The sequence below is a fragment of the Rhinatrema bivittatum genome, chromosome 7 (assembly GCF_901001135.1).
Source record: "Rhinatrema bivittatum chromosome 7, aRhiBiv1.1, whole genome shotgun sequence".
In the NCBI taxonomy this organism is placed as follows: Eukaryota; Metazoa; Chordata; class Amphibia; order Gymnophiona; family Rhinatrematidae; genus Rhinatrema; species Rhinatrema bivittatum.
In genome coordinates, this window is record NC_042621.1 from 138675514 (window position 1) to 138697268 (window position 21755).

The window sequence follows — 21755 nt, forward strand, 5'->3', positions numbered from 1 at the left end:
CCAGTCTACATGGGTGAGGAGCACACTGCCAAGAGTTAGCCGCCCAAGGGCAGTAGAATGCAAAAGAAGCGGGATGGAACATCAACCGCCTAAAAGCGCGGACAGTTAGATTAGCCTGCCTGCGGTTCGCCCACACATTCCGAGACATATAGGGGTCAGAGTGATGTCTAACAACGCCACAACGGCCTACATCAACCGATAGGGCGGAACTAGAAGCCAACAGGTGTTCCTAGAAATAGACCCTCTGGCGTGAGCGGAAGCAAATCTCCAGGAGATCCCCGCCGTCCACATCGCCGGGAAAGGAAAACATCACGACAGACTCCCTCAGCAGGGAAAGTCTAAACCCAGGAGAATGGAAGCTGTCGTCCACAGCCTTAAAGATAATAGTGAATCAGTGGGAGTCCCCAGACATGGACCTTCTAGCAGGCAGGTCCAACGCTCAAATACCAGATTCTTCAGCCGCAGGTGGGATCTGCAGTCCCAGGGGATCGAGGCCCTGGTACAGACCTGGCCACCCGGGACCCTGCTATTCGCCTTCCCACCGGAGCCCTTGATGGGCACAATCATTCACGAGATACAGCAACACGGGACTAGCTCTTCTGGTGGCCCCGGATTGGCCAAGAAGACCCTGGTACACAGACATGAGAAGACTACGGGCAGGGAACTCATTACCCCTGCCCCGACACAGAGGCCTGCTCCAACAAGGCCCGATTCTTCACGAGGACCCAGCTCAATTCTCTTACGGTCTGACCATTGAGAGGGCCCGCCTGAGAGAGAACGGATTCTCGGGGGCAGTAATGGATACTCTCCTCCAAGCACGCAAGTTCTCCACATCTCTAAAGTACATAACGATCTGGAGAGTTTTTGAGGCCTGGTGCGAAGGCCACAATGTCAAGCCACGCCCCTCTAAAAGTTCTCGTGATTCTGGAATCCTTACATAATGGACTACAGAAGGGCCTGTCCCTCAACTCCATCAAGGCACAGGTGGCAGCATTGTCATGCTGTGGCTCCAGGAGCCAGGGCGGAAGCATAGCCTCGCAACCAGATATATCACCCTTCCCGAAAGGAGTCAAACACATTCGGCCACCCCTGAAGTGGCCAGTACCTCTGTGGAACCTCAACCTTGTCTTGGAGTTCATAGCGGAACCCGCCTTCAGACCCCTCAGAGGCCTGTTCCTCTGTCTGTTACCTTAAAGACTGTGTTCTTGCTGGCCGTGTGCTCAGCCTGCTGCACCTCGGAACTACAAACCCTGTCCTGCAGTGAGCCGTTCTTCAGACTCACCCCGGGTTCCATCCATCTATGCACGTTTCCCTATTTCCTCCCCAAAGTGGTCTCTCACTTCCACCTTAACCAAGCCATCTCACTTCCAACGATGGACGGCTTGAAGAATTCAGAAGAAGCCCGTAGTCTACGCTACCTCTCCATCGGCAGACTCCTATCCAGATACCTGGAAAGATCGGAACCAGTACGAAAGACGGACCACCGTTTCGTCCTCCACAGCTGAAAGAGACAAGGGGAAACGTCCTCACGGGCAACCATTGCCCGCTGGAGCAAGGAAGTCATCAAGGCGACCTACGTAGAAGCGGGACAGCCACCACCTCTACAGGTCAAGGTCCATTCTACCAGAGCCCAGGCGGTGTCCTGGGCAGAAACTAGAATACTGTCACCTGCCGAGATCTGCAGGGCGACAACACGGTCCTCCATCCATACTTCCTCCAGATTCTACCGTCTGGATGTACAGACTCAGGAGGACACGACATTTGCAAGGGCAATCCTAAGTGGGCCATGGGCAGCCTCCCACCCGGTTCGGGAGTAGCTTTTATACATCCCATTGGTCCTGAGTCCATCTGCTATATGCTAGGAAATGGAGAAATTACTTACCTGATAATTTCGTTTTCCTTAGTGTAGACAGATGGACTCAGCATCCCACCCTTGGCTGCAGTTATGCATGGTTTTCAATGAAGTACGAGTAAGCTATGTTTTAACTTACATAGAGCATTCACCCTGCCGGCTGTCGACGCTTTCCGGTTGAGTACACTGGCGGTCGCCAGCTATAGTCAATCAATCAGTTCAAGTTAATCAAGTTAAGTTTGTTAACCATATGATGAAGTTAATCACTCAATCACACATATATCCACAATGCTTTTCAAGGAAGAATACTGAGGAGCTGCACTTCCTGCAGGGGTATATGTATTAGGGGCTGATGTCAGATTGAAATCTGATCCGTCTCCAATTGCTAACAGGAGTACACTATACCCATTGGTCCTGAGTCCATCTGTCTACACTAAGGAAAACGAAATTATCAGGTAAGTAATTTCTCCATTGGTGGAGAAGAGTATAGCAGCAGGGTTATACTTCCATCAATGTGACCAGGATGGTGAAACATTGTAAAATGCTAGCAGATTAGACTGGCAACCAAGCATAGAACTATTAATAATGGGAGATTTCAATTACCTCAGTACAGATTGACGAATGTCTCATTAGGGCATGTCAGGGAGGTTAAGTTCATAGACACCATAAATGAATACTTCATGGAGGCACTGGTCTTAGAACCAATGAGCATGACGACTACTTGAGATCTAGTTCTCACTGGAATACAGAATCTGGTGCAATTGCTAACTGTAGTAGAGCCACTTGGCAATAGTGATCACTATTGCCATCAAATTTGAGAGAATCATTGGATGGAAAATAATAAATACAACTACTGCAATAATATAGAACTTTAAAAAAAAAAAAAAAAAAAAGACCCTGGGGTGGGGGGGGGGTGTGTCTTTAACTTAGTCTTTAGTGAGGACGATGTTTTAGGTATCCACGCTTGAATCATTCTTTGTAGGTAACTTTTCAGAAGAACTGTGAATCAAATTAGTGTGAATCTGGAAGAGATGCCAATGCAAACTGTCAAACTAAATAGTAGCAAATCACTGGGACCTGATGTATTCATCCCAGAGTTCTAAATGATCTAGAATATGAAATTTCAGACCTGCTACTAGTAATCTGCCACATATTATTCAAATCTGCCTTTATAGCGAAGGACTGAAGAGTAGCAGGGCTGTATGGGTGAATTTAGTAACTACAGATGATGAGAGTGACTTCAGGGCAAGGTAAAATGGTGGAAGCTATAATTAAGAACAAAATCACTGGTCATATGGATAAACATGGCTTAATTTGGAAGAGCCAGCATGGATTTAACAAAGGAGGGTGTGCCATACTAACTTATTAAAAATCTTTGAAGGTGTTTAAAAGCATGGGGATAAAGTTGAACAGATCAATAAAAGTATGTTTGGAATTTCAAAAAGTGTTTTAAGTCCCTGAGGAGAGATTCCTTGGGAAAACAAAAGTCCTGAGTTAGGAGGCAGTGTACTAGTTTGCATTAGTAACTGGTTAAAAAATAAGAATAGGACTAAATGGTGAGCTTTCCCAATGGAAAAGTTAAATAAAAGTGCCCTAGGGGTCAGTCTAGGATCAGAGCTGTTTAACTTAATTATTGATATGGAAAAGAGAGCAGTGAGAGAACGTATTCAAAGTAATTAAAATACAAGTAGACTGAGGAACTACTTGGAGGACTGGTAAACAAAATTTAATGTGGATGAATGCAAACTTAGAGAAACAGGGAAAAATAATCCTAAATATAGGTAAACAATGCTGAATTTTGCATTAGGAGTAACTCAGAGAAAAATTACTTTGGAGTCCTTTAACATTGAAATGCTCAGCTTGGTGCATGGTAGTCACAAAAGGCAAATAATTTAGGAATGATCCAAAAAGGGATGGAGAATAAAATGGAAAATATTACAGCACCTGGATTATTGCATGGAGTTCTGGTCGCCCCATCTTAAAGACCTAGAAAAGGTGGAGAGAAGGGTAATAAAAATGATAAGGGATGGAATGGCTCTTATGAAGAGACTACACAGGTTATGGCTCTTGAATTGGAAAAGAGAAGACTGAAAGGGGACACGATACAAATTTTAAAAAATGATTCAAATGAAAAAATATTTATTCTTTCAAATAATACCAAAACAAGGGACACTCATGAAACAAATGGCCAACAAGTTTAAAACAAATTATAGAGGAATTTTTTCACTCGGAGCACAATGAAGCTTTTGGAATCTGTTGCCAGAGATTGTGGGCAAGTGACGAGCATGGCAGGATTTAAGAGGTTTGGATGCTTTCCTGGAAGAAAAGTCCATAAACAATTAGCCAGGTAGGCTTGTGAAAGCCATTGGGAGTGAGCAATAAGAAATGGATCTACGTTGTAGGATCTGCTGGGTACTTGTGACTTGAAATGGCCACCATCAGAGACAAGACGCTGGCCTCAATAGATGTTGATTTGACCCAGCATGGTATATCTTATGTTCAATTTCTCAGATTTATGGTTAGTGCTTGTCTTAATACTTGTATTATGTCAGACAGCATCTAGAAGATAAGAAATACTATGCTGGGTTCAGACCAAAGTCCATTGAGTTGAGCATCTGATCTCACACAGTGGCTAGTTTGTCATAAGTACCCAGAAGCTCCCAAAAGTAGATACATTTTTTTTGTTCATTCCCAGGGATAGGGATAGCAATAGCTTTCTCTAGTCTACCTGGCTAATAATGTTTGTTTACTTTTCCTCCAGTAACTTGTCTATAGGACATTTTAAATACCTCCAAGGTTTCCATACACAGGGGTCAGGCCTCTTTCAAAGGAAAAGAGGCTCTAGCACAAGGGGTTACGTGTTGTGGATGAAAGGGAATAGACTGAAGAGTAATCTAAAGAAATATTTCTTTACAGAGAGGGTAGTGGATGCATGGAACAGACTTTCTATGGAGGTGGTGGAGACAAAGCCAGTATCTGAATTCAAGAAAGCATGGGATAAACACAGAAGTTTTCTGAGGGAATGGTAGGAATTGTAAAGCTGAGTAGTTAGTATGGAAGGGCAGATTAGATAGGCTGTATGGTCTCTTTGTGCTGTCACATTTCTATGTTTAAACTCACTATGCTAGTCACTTTGACCAAGTCCTTTGACAGATTCCACAGCTCCTTTTGGAGTGCATAGGGTGCAGTGCAACAAGGCAATATATTAGGTGTACTTGGAAATTCTTTGTAATCAGGCCAGTGGTACTTAAAATAATTGGAACTATTTGTTTCTTCCATAGTATAAGCCTTATGATGTTGCATCCAGTCATGTGATAGGAAGCTATTCATTGATGTAGATGTTGAAGATCCTAGGACTGAGGCTATATCCCTGTCTTAATCCTTGTTCCTGCCCCGAGCTGTCTGCATGTCTATCTTTACCGTAACAATACAACAAATAAGAGAATCCACTGAACAGGATAATAATGATTCCAACAACAAATGAAGAATCCCGTATAAGTAGAGCGGCGGGGACGCTCAAAGAGACCTCATAATAATTGTCAACTTTTTAAGCTGACATATAAGCTTATAGTTGCTCAAGCTTTACTTTACTTGTAATCATCGGTCTCTATGGGCGTGTGATACTCCTGCAATAGGTAGCTATCCCACGGCACTGTCAGTCTCTATTAGTACTCTGGTAGAGTCTCTTAATATACTTAACTTGCGATTTTCATGTCCGTAGACAAACCAGTATTGCTGATATACGTGTAATCCGTCGCTGTTCCGACACGGCGTGTTTCGGAGGAAACCCTCCTTCATCAGGGGCTCGGATGTCACTAGTGCTGGTTTTTCACATTGCTGCAATAAAGTAAATAGACAAGACAGTGCCAAGATACCCGCGAATTTTAGGCTAGCGTAAGGAATGGAAGAAAGCACTTACTTTGTAGAAGGCAAGTTATGCGGCTGTGTTATAGCGTCTCAAATGGTTCTGTAAAGTAAAATGTGCAAGTAGATAAAATATCCACTTAGTATTGAAATAAATGAAGAAATACCTTGTCCCCATAATGTACTGACTTCCAGTGATGCTGGACTAGCATTCATGGAGCCGTGCAAGACGTCTGTCAGCGGCGGGCGCGATGCAAACGCTGGCTTTTAAAGGGGAAAGGGCGCCAAAACAGTATCTAAGTCCTGAAATGGGCATTTACGTCACTGACGGGCGCCATCTTAGATCTGAGCTGTCCAAAAAAGGGAAGTGACGTCATAGACGCCATTTTGTAAATTTCTACATTTCTCAACTTCAGGATACCCCCATGTCTATCCATATATGGGCTTATGCGTCACTCAGGACGCCATCTTGGCTGAAGAGGAATCGGTAATAACATAGATTCCCAAAACGATACAGTTAAATCAAAGTGTACCACTCGATCTTTTCATTTAGACCATGTGGTTCCACGGATTTAAGACGGTATATCCACTGTTGTTCTTTCCAGTTTAAGATAGAAATTCTGTCCCCACCTCGCCATGATTGTACAACCTGCTCTATAATTAACCATTTAAGCTGTTCAAACGTATGTTGATGAGTAACACAGTGTTGCACCATGGGGGCCTTTTGAACAGCTACGTTTGAACAGCTTAAATGGTTAATTATAGAGCAGGTTGTACAATCATGGCGAGGTGGGGACAGAATTTCTATCTTAAACTGGAAAGAACAACAGTGGATATACCGTCTTAAATCCGTGGAACCACATGGTCTAAATGAAAAGATCGAGTGGTACACTTTGATTTAACTGTATCGTTTTGGGAATCTATGTTATTACCGATTCCTCTTCAGCCAAGATGGCGTCCTGAGTGACGCATAAGCCCATATATGGATAGACATGGGGGTATCCTGAAGTTGAGAAATGTAGAAATTTACAAAATGGCGTCTATGACGTCACTTCCCTTTTTTGGACAGCTCAGATCTAAGATGGCGCCCGTCAGTGACGTAAATGCCCATTTCAGGACTTAGATACTGTTTTGGCGCCCTTTCCCCTTTAAAAGCCAGCGTTTGCATCGCGCCCGCCGCTGACAGACGTCTTGCACGGCTCCATGAATGCTAGTCCAGCATCACTGGAAGTCAGTACATTATGGGGACAAGGTATTTCTTCATTTATTTCAATACTAAGTGGATATTTTATCTACTTGCACATTTTACTTTACAGAACCATTTGAGACGCTATAACACAGCCGCATAACTTGCCTTCTACAAAGTAAGTGCTTTCTTCCATTCCTTACGCTAGCCTAAAATTCGCGGGTATCTTGGCACTGTCTTGTCTATTTACTTTATTGCAGCAATGTGAAAAACCAGCACTAGTGACATCCGAGCCCCTGATGAAGGAGGGTTTCCTCCGAAACACGCCGTGTCGGAACAGCGACGGATTACACGTATATCAGCAATACTGGTTTGTCTACGGACATGAAAATCGCAAGTTAAGTATATTAAGAGACTCTACCAGAGTACTAATAGAGACTGACAGTGCCGTGGGATAGCTACCTATTGCAGGAGTATCACACGCCCATAGAGACCGATGATTACAAGTAAAGTAAAGCTTGAGCAACTATAAGCTTATATGTCAGCTTAAAAAGTTGACAATTATTATGAGGTCTCTTTGAGCGTCCCCGCCACTCTACTTATCTTTACCGTAAAGCATACAGGGGCGATAGAGATCATCATACTGGTAGCTTGTCCTGTGCTCCACAATTCCTTGTTATAGCCTTGGCAATATTTATAACAGTAGTTCAGAAAGGTGTTGCAGGCAGGGGCCATGCCTTGGGGGTAGGTGTCAGTGTGGAAATTTTACTTGGTTAAGCAGAAAAAGCCAAATTTCCCTCCATCCCAAATACTTCTGTCTAGAGAGAGCGCATCCCCTTCGCATTACCCTCTGCTCCCTTTCTGGCAGCAGGTGAAAGATGGGGGGGGTGGGGGGGTTAGGGAAGGACAGGAGCATGTTTCTGGTTTATGTAGTTCCATGGGTATGTAAAACTCCACAGCAAAGGTCCGTTTGTGGCCCTGACTGCAGGATCACAGGCAGACAGTAGCCCTTGGTATGATTTTAAAATTACTGGCACTGGGGCCAATTGTGATAAGCCACGCTAAGCTTACCGTAGGTTCTTACTCGTGTGTTAGGGTGGATTTTCAGTGCTAACCTTTCCCAAGTATGTAATAAGGGCTTCCCTGTACGTACCCGGATCAGCCCAGACTCCTGGGTTTTACCTCCCCTCCAGCAGGCGGAGAAGGAGATATTTTTTTGTGGACTCTGTCATACCCCTGAGGTGCCACCTAGAGTCTTGTCAGTATTCTTCTGTCTCCAGCAGGTGGAAAATACTAATGTTTGCACTGTAGAGCCCTGCTGTTCATCCCCAACCTGCTCCAGCAATCATTCCCACCTAGATCTCTAAAAACATCAGAACCACTGAGATCTTTTTAGGGCAGGGGCTCCTTTTTCTATCAGCAAGCCTTTCTCTAAAATAACTTGTGAGCAGCTGCATGCACAAAATGGCAGCTCTCCTGGGAGGGTCTGTTTAACTTCCTGCCCCTTGCATTTGTTAACTCTTATGTTTCTCTCCTCAGTTTGTCACAGTTCAAGGCCTTTCTGGAACTGGGTCTCTGCGCATTGGAGCAAGCTTTCTGGTGAGCTCCCTCTTTCTTTATTTTCAACTGCGTGTATTGGAAGGTCGGAGGGTGGGATGGATGTTTGGCTGTATGTGTTGTGGGGGGAGGGGAAGAGGGCAGGTAGAAGCATATAGGAAATAATTGCTGCATGCTTCCTCACCTTCATTATTCCCCAGCATGCTATGCAGTTCAGCATCGAGGCAATGCATGAAGCACAGATTCATTGTGGCACTAAAACAGGATTATGAGACTTCCAAGAATCTTTCCAATCTTCCAATTCAGTATTTTAAAAAAATCATATCTGGCACCCTGCTTGTGACCATACTGTGCCAAAGAGAGTATGAACCCATTACTGGAGAAATTGTTTTGTGTGGGCCTTTTAATTTTTTTTTTTTATAATTAAAGATTTTTATTGCTGTAGTTACAATCCAATATCAGGAAAATACATTGCACACCAACCAAAAATCAAAGATGATACATAGGCACAAAGTACACGAAAGTGAGCGTAGTGTCCTACAGCAGGGCCTTTTAATTTTTATTATTTATTAACAAAATATGGGACTTGGTGTATGCCTGGAGTTCATTTTCCCTCCTCCTCTGACCCAGGCCCAGATTTAGGCATAAGCAATGTATGCCAAATTCGTAGACACATGGCCATCCTGCACAAGCTTCGTGTTCCCATGGAACCCATGTTATCATCATGTCGGGGCAATGATAACATTGAGATAAGTGGGATATTTTTATGCTCTCGTGATTGACGGTTACTGATTAAGACTGCTCTGATAATACAGAAAAACTGAATGAGAAAATTGAAAATCCCCAAAATTGGGGTACAGTATTAAAGAGGAATTAAAACAAAATAAAGTTGGACTTATAAGTAGAAACTGTGATCAATATACACTGTGGACTTGGAGGCCCTACAAATTATAATGAAAAAATAATAGAAAATAAACTGGACTGGTGCACATATATAACTGGTTAAAAATATTTGCTGGGTGACTTATTGTTGGATTTGTGGTTGATTATAAAAGCCCCCAGATTACTTTGTTTTGGGCTTGGATTTAGAAAATTATTGCTCCATAATAAGCATACTTCCAAAATCAGTTTTACTTTCAGCCAAGTGTTTGGGGAAATTTCTAAGAATATATTCTGGATGACGGCCGAGCACCTAGGGCCCCATCCTCTGTGGATTACAGTGAGGATGAGGCCCCGTATGACCCCTGGGAGGTCCCAAGGACTCTGAGGGTCTCCCAGAGCAAAGGAGGACTTCTCCAGAGGACTTGACCTTCGCAGGTTTTGTGCGGGTGATGGCAGGGGCCATCCCTTTTCAGTTGCTGATGGAGGAGGATTCCAGGCACAAGATGCTGGAAATCCTCCAGTTTGTGGAGGCTTCTAAAGAGATTGTGGTGGTCCCAGTGCTTGAGATCTTTAAGGAGTTGCTGCTGAAGATCTGGGAACACCCCCTTATGGTACCTCCTGTCAACAGGAAGGTGGATGGGGTTTACCTCGTCCAACAGGCTACTGGATTAGAGAAGCATCGGCTGTCACACCAATTGGTAGTGGTTGAATCTGCTCTCAAGAAGGCCAAGTGTTCTCGGACCCATGCCTCGGTTTCCCTGGTCAAGGATCACAGAGCGATGGACGCTGTTAAGAGGAAAAGTATTCCTGGGGGCCATGCTCATTGCCCGCATCGCCTTTTATCAGCTCTGCTTGAGCCAATTCTTATGCAACCTCTGGATGCAGGTGCAGGAGGTGGCTGAGCACCTGCCTCAACAGCAGCAAGACCACTTATCGCCGGGGCGTCAGAGCCTAGAATATGGAAAACACAAGGTTTGTTAAACCTACGATGTTTTTGAAACTGCATCAAGAGTTTCTGCAGTAGGAATCGAGGCCCCCTTGGATCTCCGACCGGAGGTACAGGAAAGACTTGCTGTCTTGGTTGTACAGAAGAGAATCGCTTAGGAGATAAAGTGAGGGATGCGGTGGCTCTGAAATGGGATCACAATGAGGCTCTCCGCCAGCACTTCAGACCCTCCCTCCTCTGTGAGGCAGAGTCGGAGGAAGTCTTTTCTACCACTAGAGTAAGTGGTATCCTTCAGCCCCTCGCTCCCATTCACAGAGGCTGAGCTCCTGCGGCTGTCCCAGGCAGCAGAGCTCCCAAACCCCAGCCGGCTCCCCATCCAAATCCCAGGATGGGGTTTTGACTGGATCGTAGGGAGCAGGAGCCATCCCACCTGTACCTGTGATACTGGACCCCCCTCCCCCCAGGCTATGGTTCTTTGTGGATTGATAGCCCAGTATAACCTCGGAACAGTGGGTTCTGTCCATCATACGTCAAGGGTACCAATTGAACATATTGGGTGTTCTGACAAATTGTCCTCTGTGCCTGTTTTGGGGGCCAATAGCGCATCAGGAGAGATACTGTTAAGGAAGCTGTCTGCCCTCTTAACATCCAGAGTGGTTGAGCCTGTCTTACCAAGGCAAAGAGGGCAGGAATTCCACTGCCGGTACTTCCAGATTCCAAAGACAACAGGGGGACTCTGTCCCATCCTAGCCCTGAGGGCCTTGAACAAGTTCTCAAAAAAAGAAAAGTTCAAGATGGTTTCCCTCTGCATCCTGATTCCTCTCCTGCAAAAAGAGGACTGGCTATGCTCCATCACTTACACTTGCATTGAGATCTTCCCAGGTCACAGGAAGTATGCGATTTGTGGTGGGAAAACAGCATTTCCAGTACAGAGTGTTGCCGTTCAGGATAGCGTCTGCCTCATATGTCTTTACAAAATGCCTGCCCGAGGTGGGAGCACATCTCTGCAGGCTGAGTGCGTGTTTTCCATTACTTGATGATTGGCTGGTCAAGCACCTCTCAGACAGGGACAGATTGGTCCTTGTGCTTGACCATCCTGGTGTTGGTCACTAGGGTTTTTCATCAAGTACCCAAAGTCCCATCTCAGCCAGTCACCTCAATTGGACTTCATAGGAGCCCTGTTAGACACGGCTCCGGCAAGAGCCTTCCTGCTGCGATCCAGGGCAGTCACCTTGGTGTCCATAGTGGTGGTGATTCAACAGAGCCAGCAAGTTTCAGCATGGCATGTGTTGAGGCTGTTGGGCCAAGTGGCCACAACCGTTCATGTTACTCCCTTGGCACGCTTACACAGGCGCAGAGCCCAATGGACCGTAACTTGTCAGTGCCGCCAGGCCATGCAGAGCCTCCGGGCGTGGTCCTCCGCTCTCCAGGACTTTTTCCTGGTGGCATATTCTCCTGAATTTGTAACAGGGAATCTTTCCAAAATCCCCCTACCCAAATTGTCCTAACTACGGATTTGTCCACCTTGGGGTTGGGGAGCTCATGTAGAGGGGCTCCTCGCTCAGGGCCTATGGTCCGCCCAGGAAGCATGGTGTCAGATCAACTTCCTGGAGCTCTGGGCGATCAGGTATGCACTGTGGGCTCTCAGAAACTGGCTGTCCAGGAAAATTGTCGTGATCCAAACAGACAACCAAGTTGCGATGTGATATATCAGCAAGCAGGGAGGCATAGGTCAAAACTCCTGTGTCAGGAAGCAGTCCAGATCTGGTCCTGGGACTTGTCCCATGGGATGGTACTCGGGGCTATGTATCTGACTGGAATGAAGAACGTGGTAGCAGACAGACTGAGTTGTGCCTTCAGACCCCACGAGTGGTCTCTGCACCAGGGATAGCAAATCCGATCTTCTGCCTCTGGAGAAACCCAGATATGGACTTGTTTGCATCCCCCTGCAGTAGGAAGGTGATTGTTCTGCTCTCTGTACAGGTCAGACGGCGAACCAGCCTGAGACGCCTTTGCCCGCCATTGGGACAAGGGTCTTTGTATACATATCCTCTGATTCCTCTGAGGAAGACACGCTCTTGAAGCTTCGCGAGGACCTATGACCTCATAGCCCCTCACTGGCCGAGACAGATCTGGTTCCACTCCTTTGGGAGTTGTCCAGACACCGATCAGTCTGGAGACTTCCCCAGATCTCATCACTTAAGATCAGGACAGGCTGTGGCATCCCAACCTCCAGGCCCTGTCGCTTACAGCTTGGATGTTGAGAGGTTAATTCTGCAGCAGCTCGAACTAAGGATGTGTCTCAGGTCCTGGTGGTTTCCAGAAAACATTCCACTAGAGCAGTGGTTCTCAACCCTGTCCTGTACAGGCACAGAAGAGAAATTGCGATACAAGCCAAAAAGAGTTTGCAGTACATCACCACTCCATCCCAGCCTGGATACCATATGCGCTGGGGTACCCTCTACTTATACCATATGATCTCCACTTTCATTTTTTTACACTGTTAGAACTCCATACAGTTCATCATTAGCAGCTGATAGGCCCCACTTCCCACCCAATTTATTCAAACAATCACTCGTTAATATAACACTGTCTACAGTCTGTGGTCTTCCCAATGAGATCAGAATGATGTCCACAACTTATCTTATATAAGACCAGTTGCCTGCGCCGTACATAGGTAAGCTTTTCCACTAGAGTTATTTCATACACTTGTCGACACCAGCAAGCTGTTGTAGGTGCTGAGTTCTAGAGCGTTGATATTGTAAATCTCCCTGCATGCATCATGTGATCTGCTATTTGACGTTTAGCAGAACTTCAATTATGAACACCTCACCACCCCAAAATGCACAGGGGTGTGGTAAGGCAGATATCCCCACTCAATACACGATGCATCTCTAATCCCACCTGTTTCCAAAACTCCACCACAAATGGGCAATACCATCATATATGTATATATGTGCCTTCCTGCCCACAACCCCTCCAACACAGATTGGAAGCACCTACCAAGAATTTAGCGTAATACGCTGGATATCTATACACTCTGTGGGGGACCTTAATCATCAACTCTACCCTCTTGCTACACGGTGACATCTTATGCGCCATTTTCCAATTAGCTGTCCAATGCTCTGCGCTTAAATAGAATTGCAAATCTCTATTCCAGTGGGCCACCGTGCCTGGGGGGTGGAAATCTTATTGTATTTGGCATGCCAATATTGCCTTATAAAACTTAGATATCCCCTACCTAGGCATGTCTTCTCGCACAATGACTTTTTCAACAGGATTAAGAACCCTCTGCTCCCACCCTCTTCATCTGTACCCATTTAGCTCTGCCAATAATCTTTGGTGAAAGGGTTCTGACTTCCTTGGTAGTGCATACTTCTCCTGTGGGTCCTGAAATGATTTCATTTGGACATCCTTCTCCCACAACTGCCCCAAAAACCTGAGCCCTAGCTTCCACCATTCAGTCACCTCTTTGTGCATAGTAATGGCCACAAACTACGGATTCCTTCTTAAAGGCACACTGGGGAGAACACTAGGTCCCTATTCATTGACTTCCAAATTCCGATTGGGAGATAAACGGACTTGGTCAGCTAGCTGTGCGCTGGCCAATGATAGACTCGGGCTGAAACAACAGCATAGACAAATCCATATACCCACCAAATGGACTTCTAAAGAATACCAGGGTGTTTCCTTATCTCTGTGAAATCAGACTAAGGCACCCACAAGCCTCGCCACCCAATAATATCCTTGCAAGTAAGGGAAAGCCATTTCCCCCTGCCTCCTTTTGGTTTCCACAGCGTCCGGAGCCTAATGGGAACCACCATGTTGATCCATATGATTTTACTCAGTTGCCTGTAAAGAGCAAAAGAAGCCCTCTGTTAAGTAACATGGAACATGCTGAGATATATAGTAATCTGAGAAGAATATTCATCTTGAGAACATTTATTATTCTTGCCCAAGAGAAAGCAATCACCCCATGCCTCTTAAGTCTCTCTGTATGGAATTCACCACTGCTGCACAATTGTGTTTTTAAAAGGTCGGCAAGTTTCCTAGCAACTCATATTACCAAATATTTAATGCCCTTCCTTGCAGTTTTAAAATTCAGAAAGCAAAGAGATTCTTCCTACACTCATATTGCGAATTGGAAATGCTTCTGATTTAGAGTCATTTATCTTATACCCAGATACTTTACTATTAGCAGAAACAACTGCCAGCAGCTGGGGACCAGCTCGTTGGATGTGTCAGAAGCAGCATATGATCAGCATATTGGGAGATGACATTTTCTTTCCCACCTGCCCGATAGCCCGTAATGTGCTGACAAGCTTGTGTCTGTCAGCCAAAACCTCTGTAGCTAGGCAAATGAAAGTGGGGAAAGGGGGCATCCCTGCTGAGTACCCCATAGAATTGAAAAGGGGCTCGAGCATATCCCATTAATTAAAACTTGTGCATGAGAATATAAGGCCCTCACCCATGCCTGAAACTCATCCAGAAATCCCACCTTCTCAAGCACCTTGAACATAAGACCAACTAAGCCTGCCTGTTTATCCATGGCTATGATGTATAAGAGTTGCCTAGTATTTATGTAGAAGATCTCCCCTTAATAAAGCCTGTTTGATCCTCTCCAATCAGATGCGGTAGAATTGTTTCCAGCATCAATAGCATAATTTTTGCAAATATTTTAGTATCAGCTTTGAGAAGAGATATTGGTTGATACGAACTAGTTTCCAAACATCCCTACCAGGCTTCTGAAACATTACTATAGTTGCATCCTCATAGTATGTTTAGTTCCTGGATGTCCCCATAGATGCTGAAATGTATTTTGCAGATTCAAAATATTTCCTACTTAAGAGTACACCATTTAAATCATTTGTGAATCCAATATGACCATCATAAAGCACTGGGACAAACTTTTGAATTTTATCTGTTGAATCAAAAAAAAATCAGACTCAGAGAAGGTTGTCAAGAGGGCGACATCGTAACGACATCTTTGATCACTATTTATAAAGATGGCCATTTAAACAGACTGGGATGTGTAAGAGTGAGGAGTCGCAGTTCATTGGTAGCAACCCCTGAAGAAGGAGTTTGGCTCCGAAACTCTGCAGTGTCGGGTGGTGAAGATTTTCATGGGCTTTTAAGACTTTTTATATACAAAGGGCATTGAGCAAGTGACTTTTGAGGAACTCCCTTATGGAATGAACTATCAGTCAGAAGATAAGTGGATATATTTTTTGAACAAATTTGTTTACAATTTTTTTTATAAAGACTGCTTAAGAACAAATTTTTCTGTGTGAATATGTTGAAATGACTGTTTGAGTGATATCCATAAATGACTGATTTTTCTTGTGCTTAAAACAAATTAAAAATTTTTTTTGGATCCACAGATAAAATTCAAAGGTTTGCCCCAGTGCTTTATGATGGTCATATTGGATTCACAAATGATTTAAATAGTCTATTCTTAAGTAAGAAACATTTTGAATCCGCTTGATATTTTTTCTTACTAATTTTAGGGTTCTTTTTTGATTATAGAAATGCATTTTGCAGCATTTGCATCGACTCCTGCGAAAACCACTTACAGAAATCTATACGGTACCCATCTGGCTGCGGGCTCTTGGCATTCAGGAGGCCTGCTGTTGCTACATGAACCTCCTGAGCTGTTATTGGCACTGCTAGCTTAGCTGCCTGTCTTTCTGTCACTCTAGGAAGTACCACGTCCTTCCTGTGTATTTTTAAATCCACGCTTGAACATTCCTGCTAGTTGGAATAAAGCCCTTCATAATATGCTTTGAAAGTATCACTTATCTCCTTTCATGTCATAAGCTACCATCCTTGATCTGGTTCCAATGCTAGTAATCAATGTCTGAGCTTTTCTTTTTCTAATCATTCTAGCCAATAGTGTCCCAGTTTTATTCCCATGTTCATAGAACGTCTGTCTTGTGAATTGCATTGCTCTCTCTATGCCTTCAGTTTGAACCTATTGAAGCTCCTCTCCCACTCTCTGCAAATTTTTATAGAGACGCTGAGAGCAGCTAGCTTTATACTGAGCCTCAAGAGATCTCAGTCATTGTTCCAGTGATCTTTCTTTTTCCTGCCTAACTTCTTTTTCTGATAGCTCGCAGTATTTCCTCGAAGCATCGATTTTAGTGCTTCTCACACCACTATAGAATTCTGCTCCACTCTTTCATGAAGCTTCCTGTATTCCTTAAAGACCTTCACTGTCAAATCGCAAAAACGGGTATTTGCTAAAAGTGGGTTAAAGCACCAAGACTTACTGGCTGTTCCACCTTGGGATATTCTGAAAGGCATCAGGACTGGGCTATGGTCTGATATTTGGTCAAAATATCCATAGGCCCTGTTAATCTTAAAAGGGAATTTGCACAAAGGAAAAAAACTATACAAATGTAAGATCGATGCCTCTGTGAAAAACTGGTGTAATCCCTCCCTGTAAGATATTGGGGTTTCCAAATATCACACACACTGAGCTTTTATCCATCAATACTCTTAAGCCACCTTCTTGCCCTCTTGACTACACCCAGTTACCTATCCCTCCCTGGGTCTGGGCATATGTTCCAATCGCCCCCTAAACCTATGATAGTGAAGAGAAATGCTCCAGAACCTCAACCAGCTACTTCTAATAGGTTTTCTTTTTTTTTTTTTTTTTAATTTGTAAAATTTTTATTAAAACGAAAGACCAGGTTTAACAGACCATATGGAACAGCAACAGAACAGCAAAACTCAGTCCTCTATGGTCATAAAAAAAAAAAAGACATACGTTGTCATACATTAGAAACTGCGCCAGATAAACAAATCAATAGTCTACACTGCAAAGATAGAAACCTGAGACAATGACAATGCTATAGTTTAACATACCCACCCTTCCCCCCCCCTCCCCATGCCTCAATGATGCGCAATTTAGGAAAAGGTAGGGAGAATCACATCACAAAGGGACAGATAAATATGCTTAAACAGAAATGGGGTCACTACGGTCCCGGTAAAGCAGAGGTCATGAACGAATGCCACCGTTGGTAGGGGCGCCAGATCTTATCAAATCGTGAAGTCTGATTGTGCTTAAATGCTGTGATTTTTGATGATAAAAAAATGGTATGCACCCTATGTTGTACAGCTGCTTTTGTGGGAACAGTGGGGGATCTCCACAGCCGCGCAATTTCACAACGGCTGGCAGTGAATACGAACTGAGCCAGCTTATTTTGGTCCGCAGAAAGCCCATGGAGTTTAGCACCCAATAACGCCTGCGCAGCCGTGGGCATGGGCATCCCTGGCAGAATATCACCCAGCCAGTGGAATATGGTGCGCCATAGCGTCTGTAATTTAGGACAATCCCACCACATATGATAATAACTACCCACAATGGAACATAACCGCCAACAGAGATCTGGGTACAAAGGCGTAAACTTATGTAATCGTACTGGAGTCATATACCACCGATACAGTACTTTATAAGAGTTCTCTATGAGCGAGGCGGCTATGTAGCCTTTACCCATGGTTTGAAAGAGAGTTTTCCAAATCTGTGGGGACCATGTTACCTGCAGGTCCCGTTCCCACAATAATTGGAACTTGTAGTTAGGTATGGATTGGGGCAACAGCATGTGGTAGATCTGAGACAGGGGCCGTGAACAAGTATTCGCCCTTTCACAGAGCTTTTCAAAGGCAGATTGTTCAGAGTTAAGATGCACCGCCAGCATATGAGTCTTCGCAAAATGGGTTAATTGAAAATATGAATATATTGCAGAATCAGGCAGGGAATAAGCCTGCTGTAAGTCAGGGAAAGGACATATAAAAGTGGAACCCCAAATGTGCCCCCAATGATGAATACCCCGTCAACGCTAAAAGCGGAACTCTCAAAACCAGGGCGAAAAGCCTTGTTAACGTATAAATTGGTACTGGAATGGTATTCCCTGTTACCCACCAAAGTAGAGCGATACCTATGCCATAATTGTAGTAACATGTAAGTGGTGGGGGGAAGGAGCCCAGCCGGGTCAATTAACCAAGTAGACTTAGGTTGCCAGAGAAAGCTTTGGATAGGGGTAGACCCTAACAATGCTTGAGCAAATAAAACCCACGATTTGGGGCGTCGGGTCATGTGCAAGTCCACTAACTTTTTGAACTGAGCAGCCCGAAAATAGCGGGAAAGGTCCGGCACACCAAGCCCCCCACTCAATTTGGAGCGCATAAGCACCTCTCTGGCAACCCTCGGTCTTCTGCCCGCCCATATGAAAGCCATGCATCTCGTTTGCCACTGCCGAAGCAAGGAGGGGGGGACCAGAACTGGGAGGGTCTGAAAGAAATAGAGAAGCTTTGGCAGAACATGCATTTTAAAAACTGCCATTCTGCCCAGCCAGGAGATGTGATATCTGCTCCATTCTTCCAGATCCTTGTCTAGCTGTTTCCATAAAGTTGCATAATTAATGACCAGTAGATCCTGAGTGACGCTCAACTGAATCCCCAAATATTTGATTTGGGAGGGAGCCCATTTAAAGGGAAACAAGTGCTGTAAATGCCGGACTAGCCTGGGGGAGAGGGAGAGGTTAAGAATCTGGGACTTGTCCCAATTAACCTTAAAGCCGGAGACGCCACTGAAACAATCCATGTCGCCCATAAGCCCCTCCAAAGAAGTTTCCGGATCTGTGAGTGTGAATAAGATGTCATCAGCATAAAGGGATCCCTTAATAGAGGTAGCACCCAACTCGACGCCAGTGATACTGGGGTTGCGGCGGACATTAATGGCAAAGGGTTCAAGAAAAAGGGCAAAAAGTAGTGGGGATAAGGGACATCCTTGCCTAGTTCCCCTTTGGACAGGGAAAGGCGCGGAATAACCCCCATTAACCTTCAAACAGGCTCTGGGAGAATCATACAGTTGGCGGAGCCAGGTCAAAAAGAAAGCACCAAATCCCATGCCCTCTAGCGTTTGAAAAAGAAAAGGCCAATGTACCATATCGAACGCCTTCTCAGCGTCGATGGATAAGGCTAAGGCTGGGATGTGGTGCCTCTGTACGGCCCAGATGGCATCTAAAATTCTATGGACATTGTCCGCAGTGGTTCTTCCGGGAATGAACCCCGCCTGATCTACATGTACCAGTTGAGCAATAAAACAATTCAGGCGGTTAGCTAAGATTTTAGCTAGTAACTTAACATTGATATTTAAAAGGGAGATTGGTCTGTACGACCCACAAACTGTGGGGTCACGCCCGGGCTTCGCCAAGAGCGTGATCCCCGCTGTATTTGCTAAGGCAGATAAGGGAGCCCCTGCCCGTAAAGAGTTAAAATACCTTAGTAGTAGGGGCGACAACGCCGTGGCAAATTTCTTATAAAACCTCGGGGTATAGCCATCGAGCCCCGGAGATTTTCCCAGCTTAAGAGAATGAATAGCCTCCTCCAGCTCGAAGGCGGTGATATCCTTATCCAGAAACTGCCTTTGGGCAGACGTTAAAGTAGGAAGTGGAGTTTGGGATAGATAGGCTGCAATGGTACCCGCCTGTATAGTGGGATCACAACTATATAATTGAGAGTAGAACTGGTGAAAGCGCTGTCTAATGGAGGAGTCATCGGTAAGCATCTGCCCCTTGTGAGTTTTGAGTTTAGAGATAAAGGCCTGGGAGCGTTTGCGTTTAAGTGTTTGGGCAAGGTATCTACCGGCTTTATTTCCGCCTTCAAAAAATTTTTGTTTAGCAAGCTCCAACTGATGAGCGATTTTGGCCGAATCCAGAGCCATTATACGATCTTTAAGCTCCTGAATAGACCCTTTCAAGGTAGAGGAAGCCGTACCACGCATATGCGTCCGTTCTAGCTTCCGCAGGGTAGTCAGTAGCGTCTGGCGCTCCCCCTCCCTCTGTTTTTTAACATAAGTCGCTCTGGCTATTAGGGATCCCCTAAGAACACATTTCAGACATTCCCATAATGTCCCCGGGGTAACGTCCCCTACATCATTGAGCCTGGTATATTCCTGTATCTCGGACACCAGTTGTTTGTGAAATGCACTATCTTCTAAAAGCGAGTCATTAAGACGCCAGTACTTATGACCGGGATCATGTTGTTGCAAACGCAACCTGAACAAAATAGGAGCATGGTCAGACCACACGATAGGTTCAATATCCACCTCCCGCACAGCCGTGATTCTCGCTTTATCGATTATAAACATATCAATACGGGAGTAGGTGTTGTGTGGAGTTGAGTAATAAGAATAGCAGCGAGAATTGGGAAAGCGGGCACGCCAAACATCCACCCCCGCAATCAAGGTGAGAATGTGTTTAAGAGCTTTCCGAGACCGGGTGGAATCAGAGCTAGTTCCAGTAGAATTATCTGCCTGCGGGTTGAGTGTTAAATTGAAATCGCCCCCCAATATGACACTGCCCTCCGCTTTGTCTTGCAAAACTGAATATAGTGTGTCATAAAACTCTGCTTCGTGAGAGGTCGGGCCATATACAGAGCAAAAGGCAAAAGCTTCCCCCCCTAGGAGGGATCCGAATATGAGCCACGAAGCTCAAAAGGTACCAAGCCACGTATGAGTATTCCCACCCCAGCATATTTGGAAGCGGGCGTTGCCGCGGCCCAATATTGGTTAGGGAAAGCAGTAGAGCGTAAAAGACCCTCATAGCGCTGCCTAAGATGAGTTTCTTGCAGGAAAATCACATCAGCTTATAACCTCCCCATCTCCTGGAACAGAAGCCGACGCTTGCGCCCTGAATTTAATCCTTTCACATTAAGTGAGGCAAATGTCACTGTAGTCATGGTTAGTGTAACCTACCACCCACCAGAACATATACCTAACCCCTACTAACCAGGGAGTGAGCCCCCAAAAAGATCCGCCCCCCCCACCAAACCTAATAGCAAGACACACATAATTGAGGCAAAACACCCCTCCCCCCTCCCCCATCATCCCCGAAGCCACCCAGGAAGGAATTACTCGTTCCTGGAAATAATGGGAGGAAGTCACCATACCGGGTGAAGGAACCTCCCCTCCCCAGAGCCTGAAAAAGAAAGTTAGAAACAAGTGCTAACATGGCTGTAACAGAGATTACCCACGGAACAATATAACCAAGGAACCCGAGGAGCTAAAGTACTCCCGCATGTCCCTGCCATAGTGCAAAAACAAAACTGGATCATCACTAAGAACAGCACAGTCCAGGAATTCAGGTAAGAGAGTCGGACCGCAGGTCTCCGCTGATGTTTCTGCGCAGTCTGTGGCCACCTTTAGCAACCCTTTGCCAACGAGGAGCTGCAGGCTTGGAGGTCGTGGCAACAGCAGTTTTTAAGCCAGAAAGGTCCACCGTTAGGCCTGCCTCTTTCAAGGCCTGTGCCGCGGCTTCCAGAGTGCGTACTTTAAAGGAACGGCCTTCAACTTGGAACCATAAGCTGAAAGGAAATAGCCACCGGTAACGAATGGATGCTGATAATGCTGAGGTGATGGGCCGGAACTCGAAGCGCTTCCGTAAGGTGCTGGAGGCCAGGTCTGC

General features: G+C 45.2%; 1 protein-coding gene across 1 annotated transcript in view; it reads left to right on the forward strand.

The window, feature by feature from the left end:
* GOT2 (glutamic-oxaloacetic transaminase 2) overlaps positions 1–21755 on the forward strand; it is an 88969-nt gene that overhangs the window by 24636 nt on the left and 42578 nt on the right. The window contains exon 4 of the mRNA XM_029609237.1: positions 8442–8501. Within this exon, the coding sequence (XP_029465097.1) occupies positions 8442–8501 (60 nt within the window). The remainder of the gene's footprint in view (positions 1–8441; positions 8502–21755) is intronic.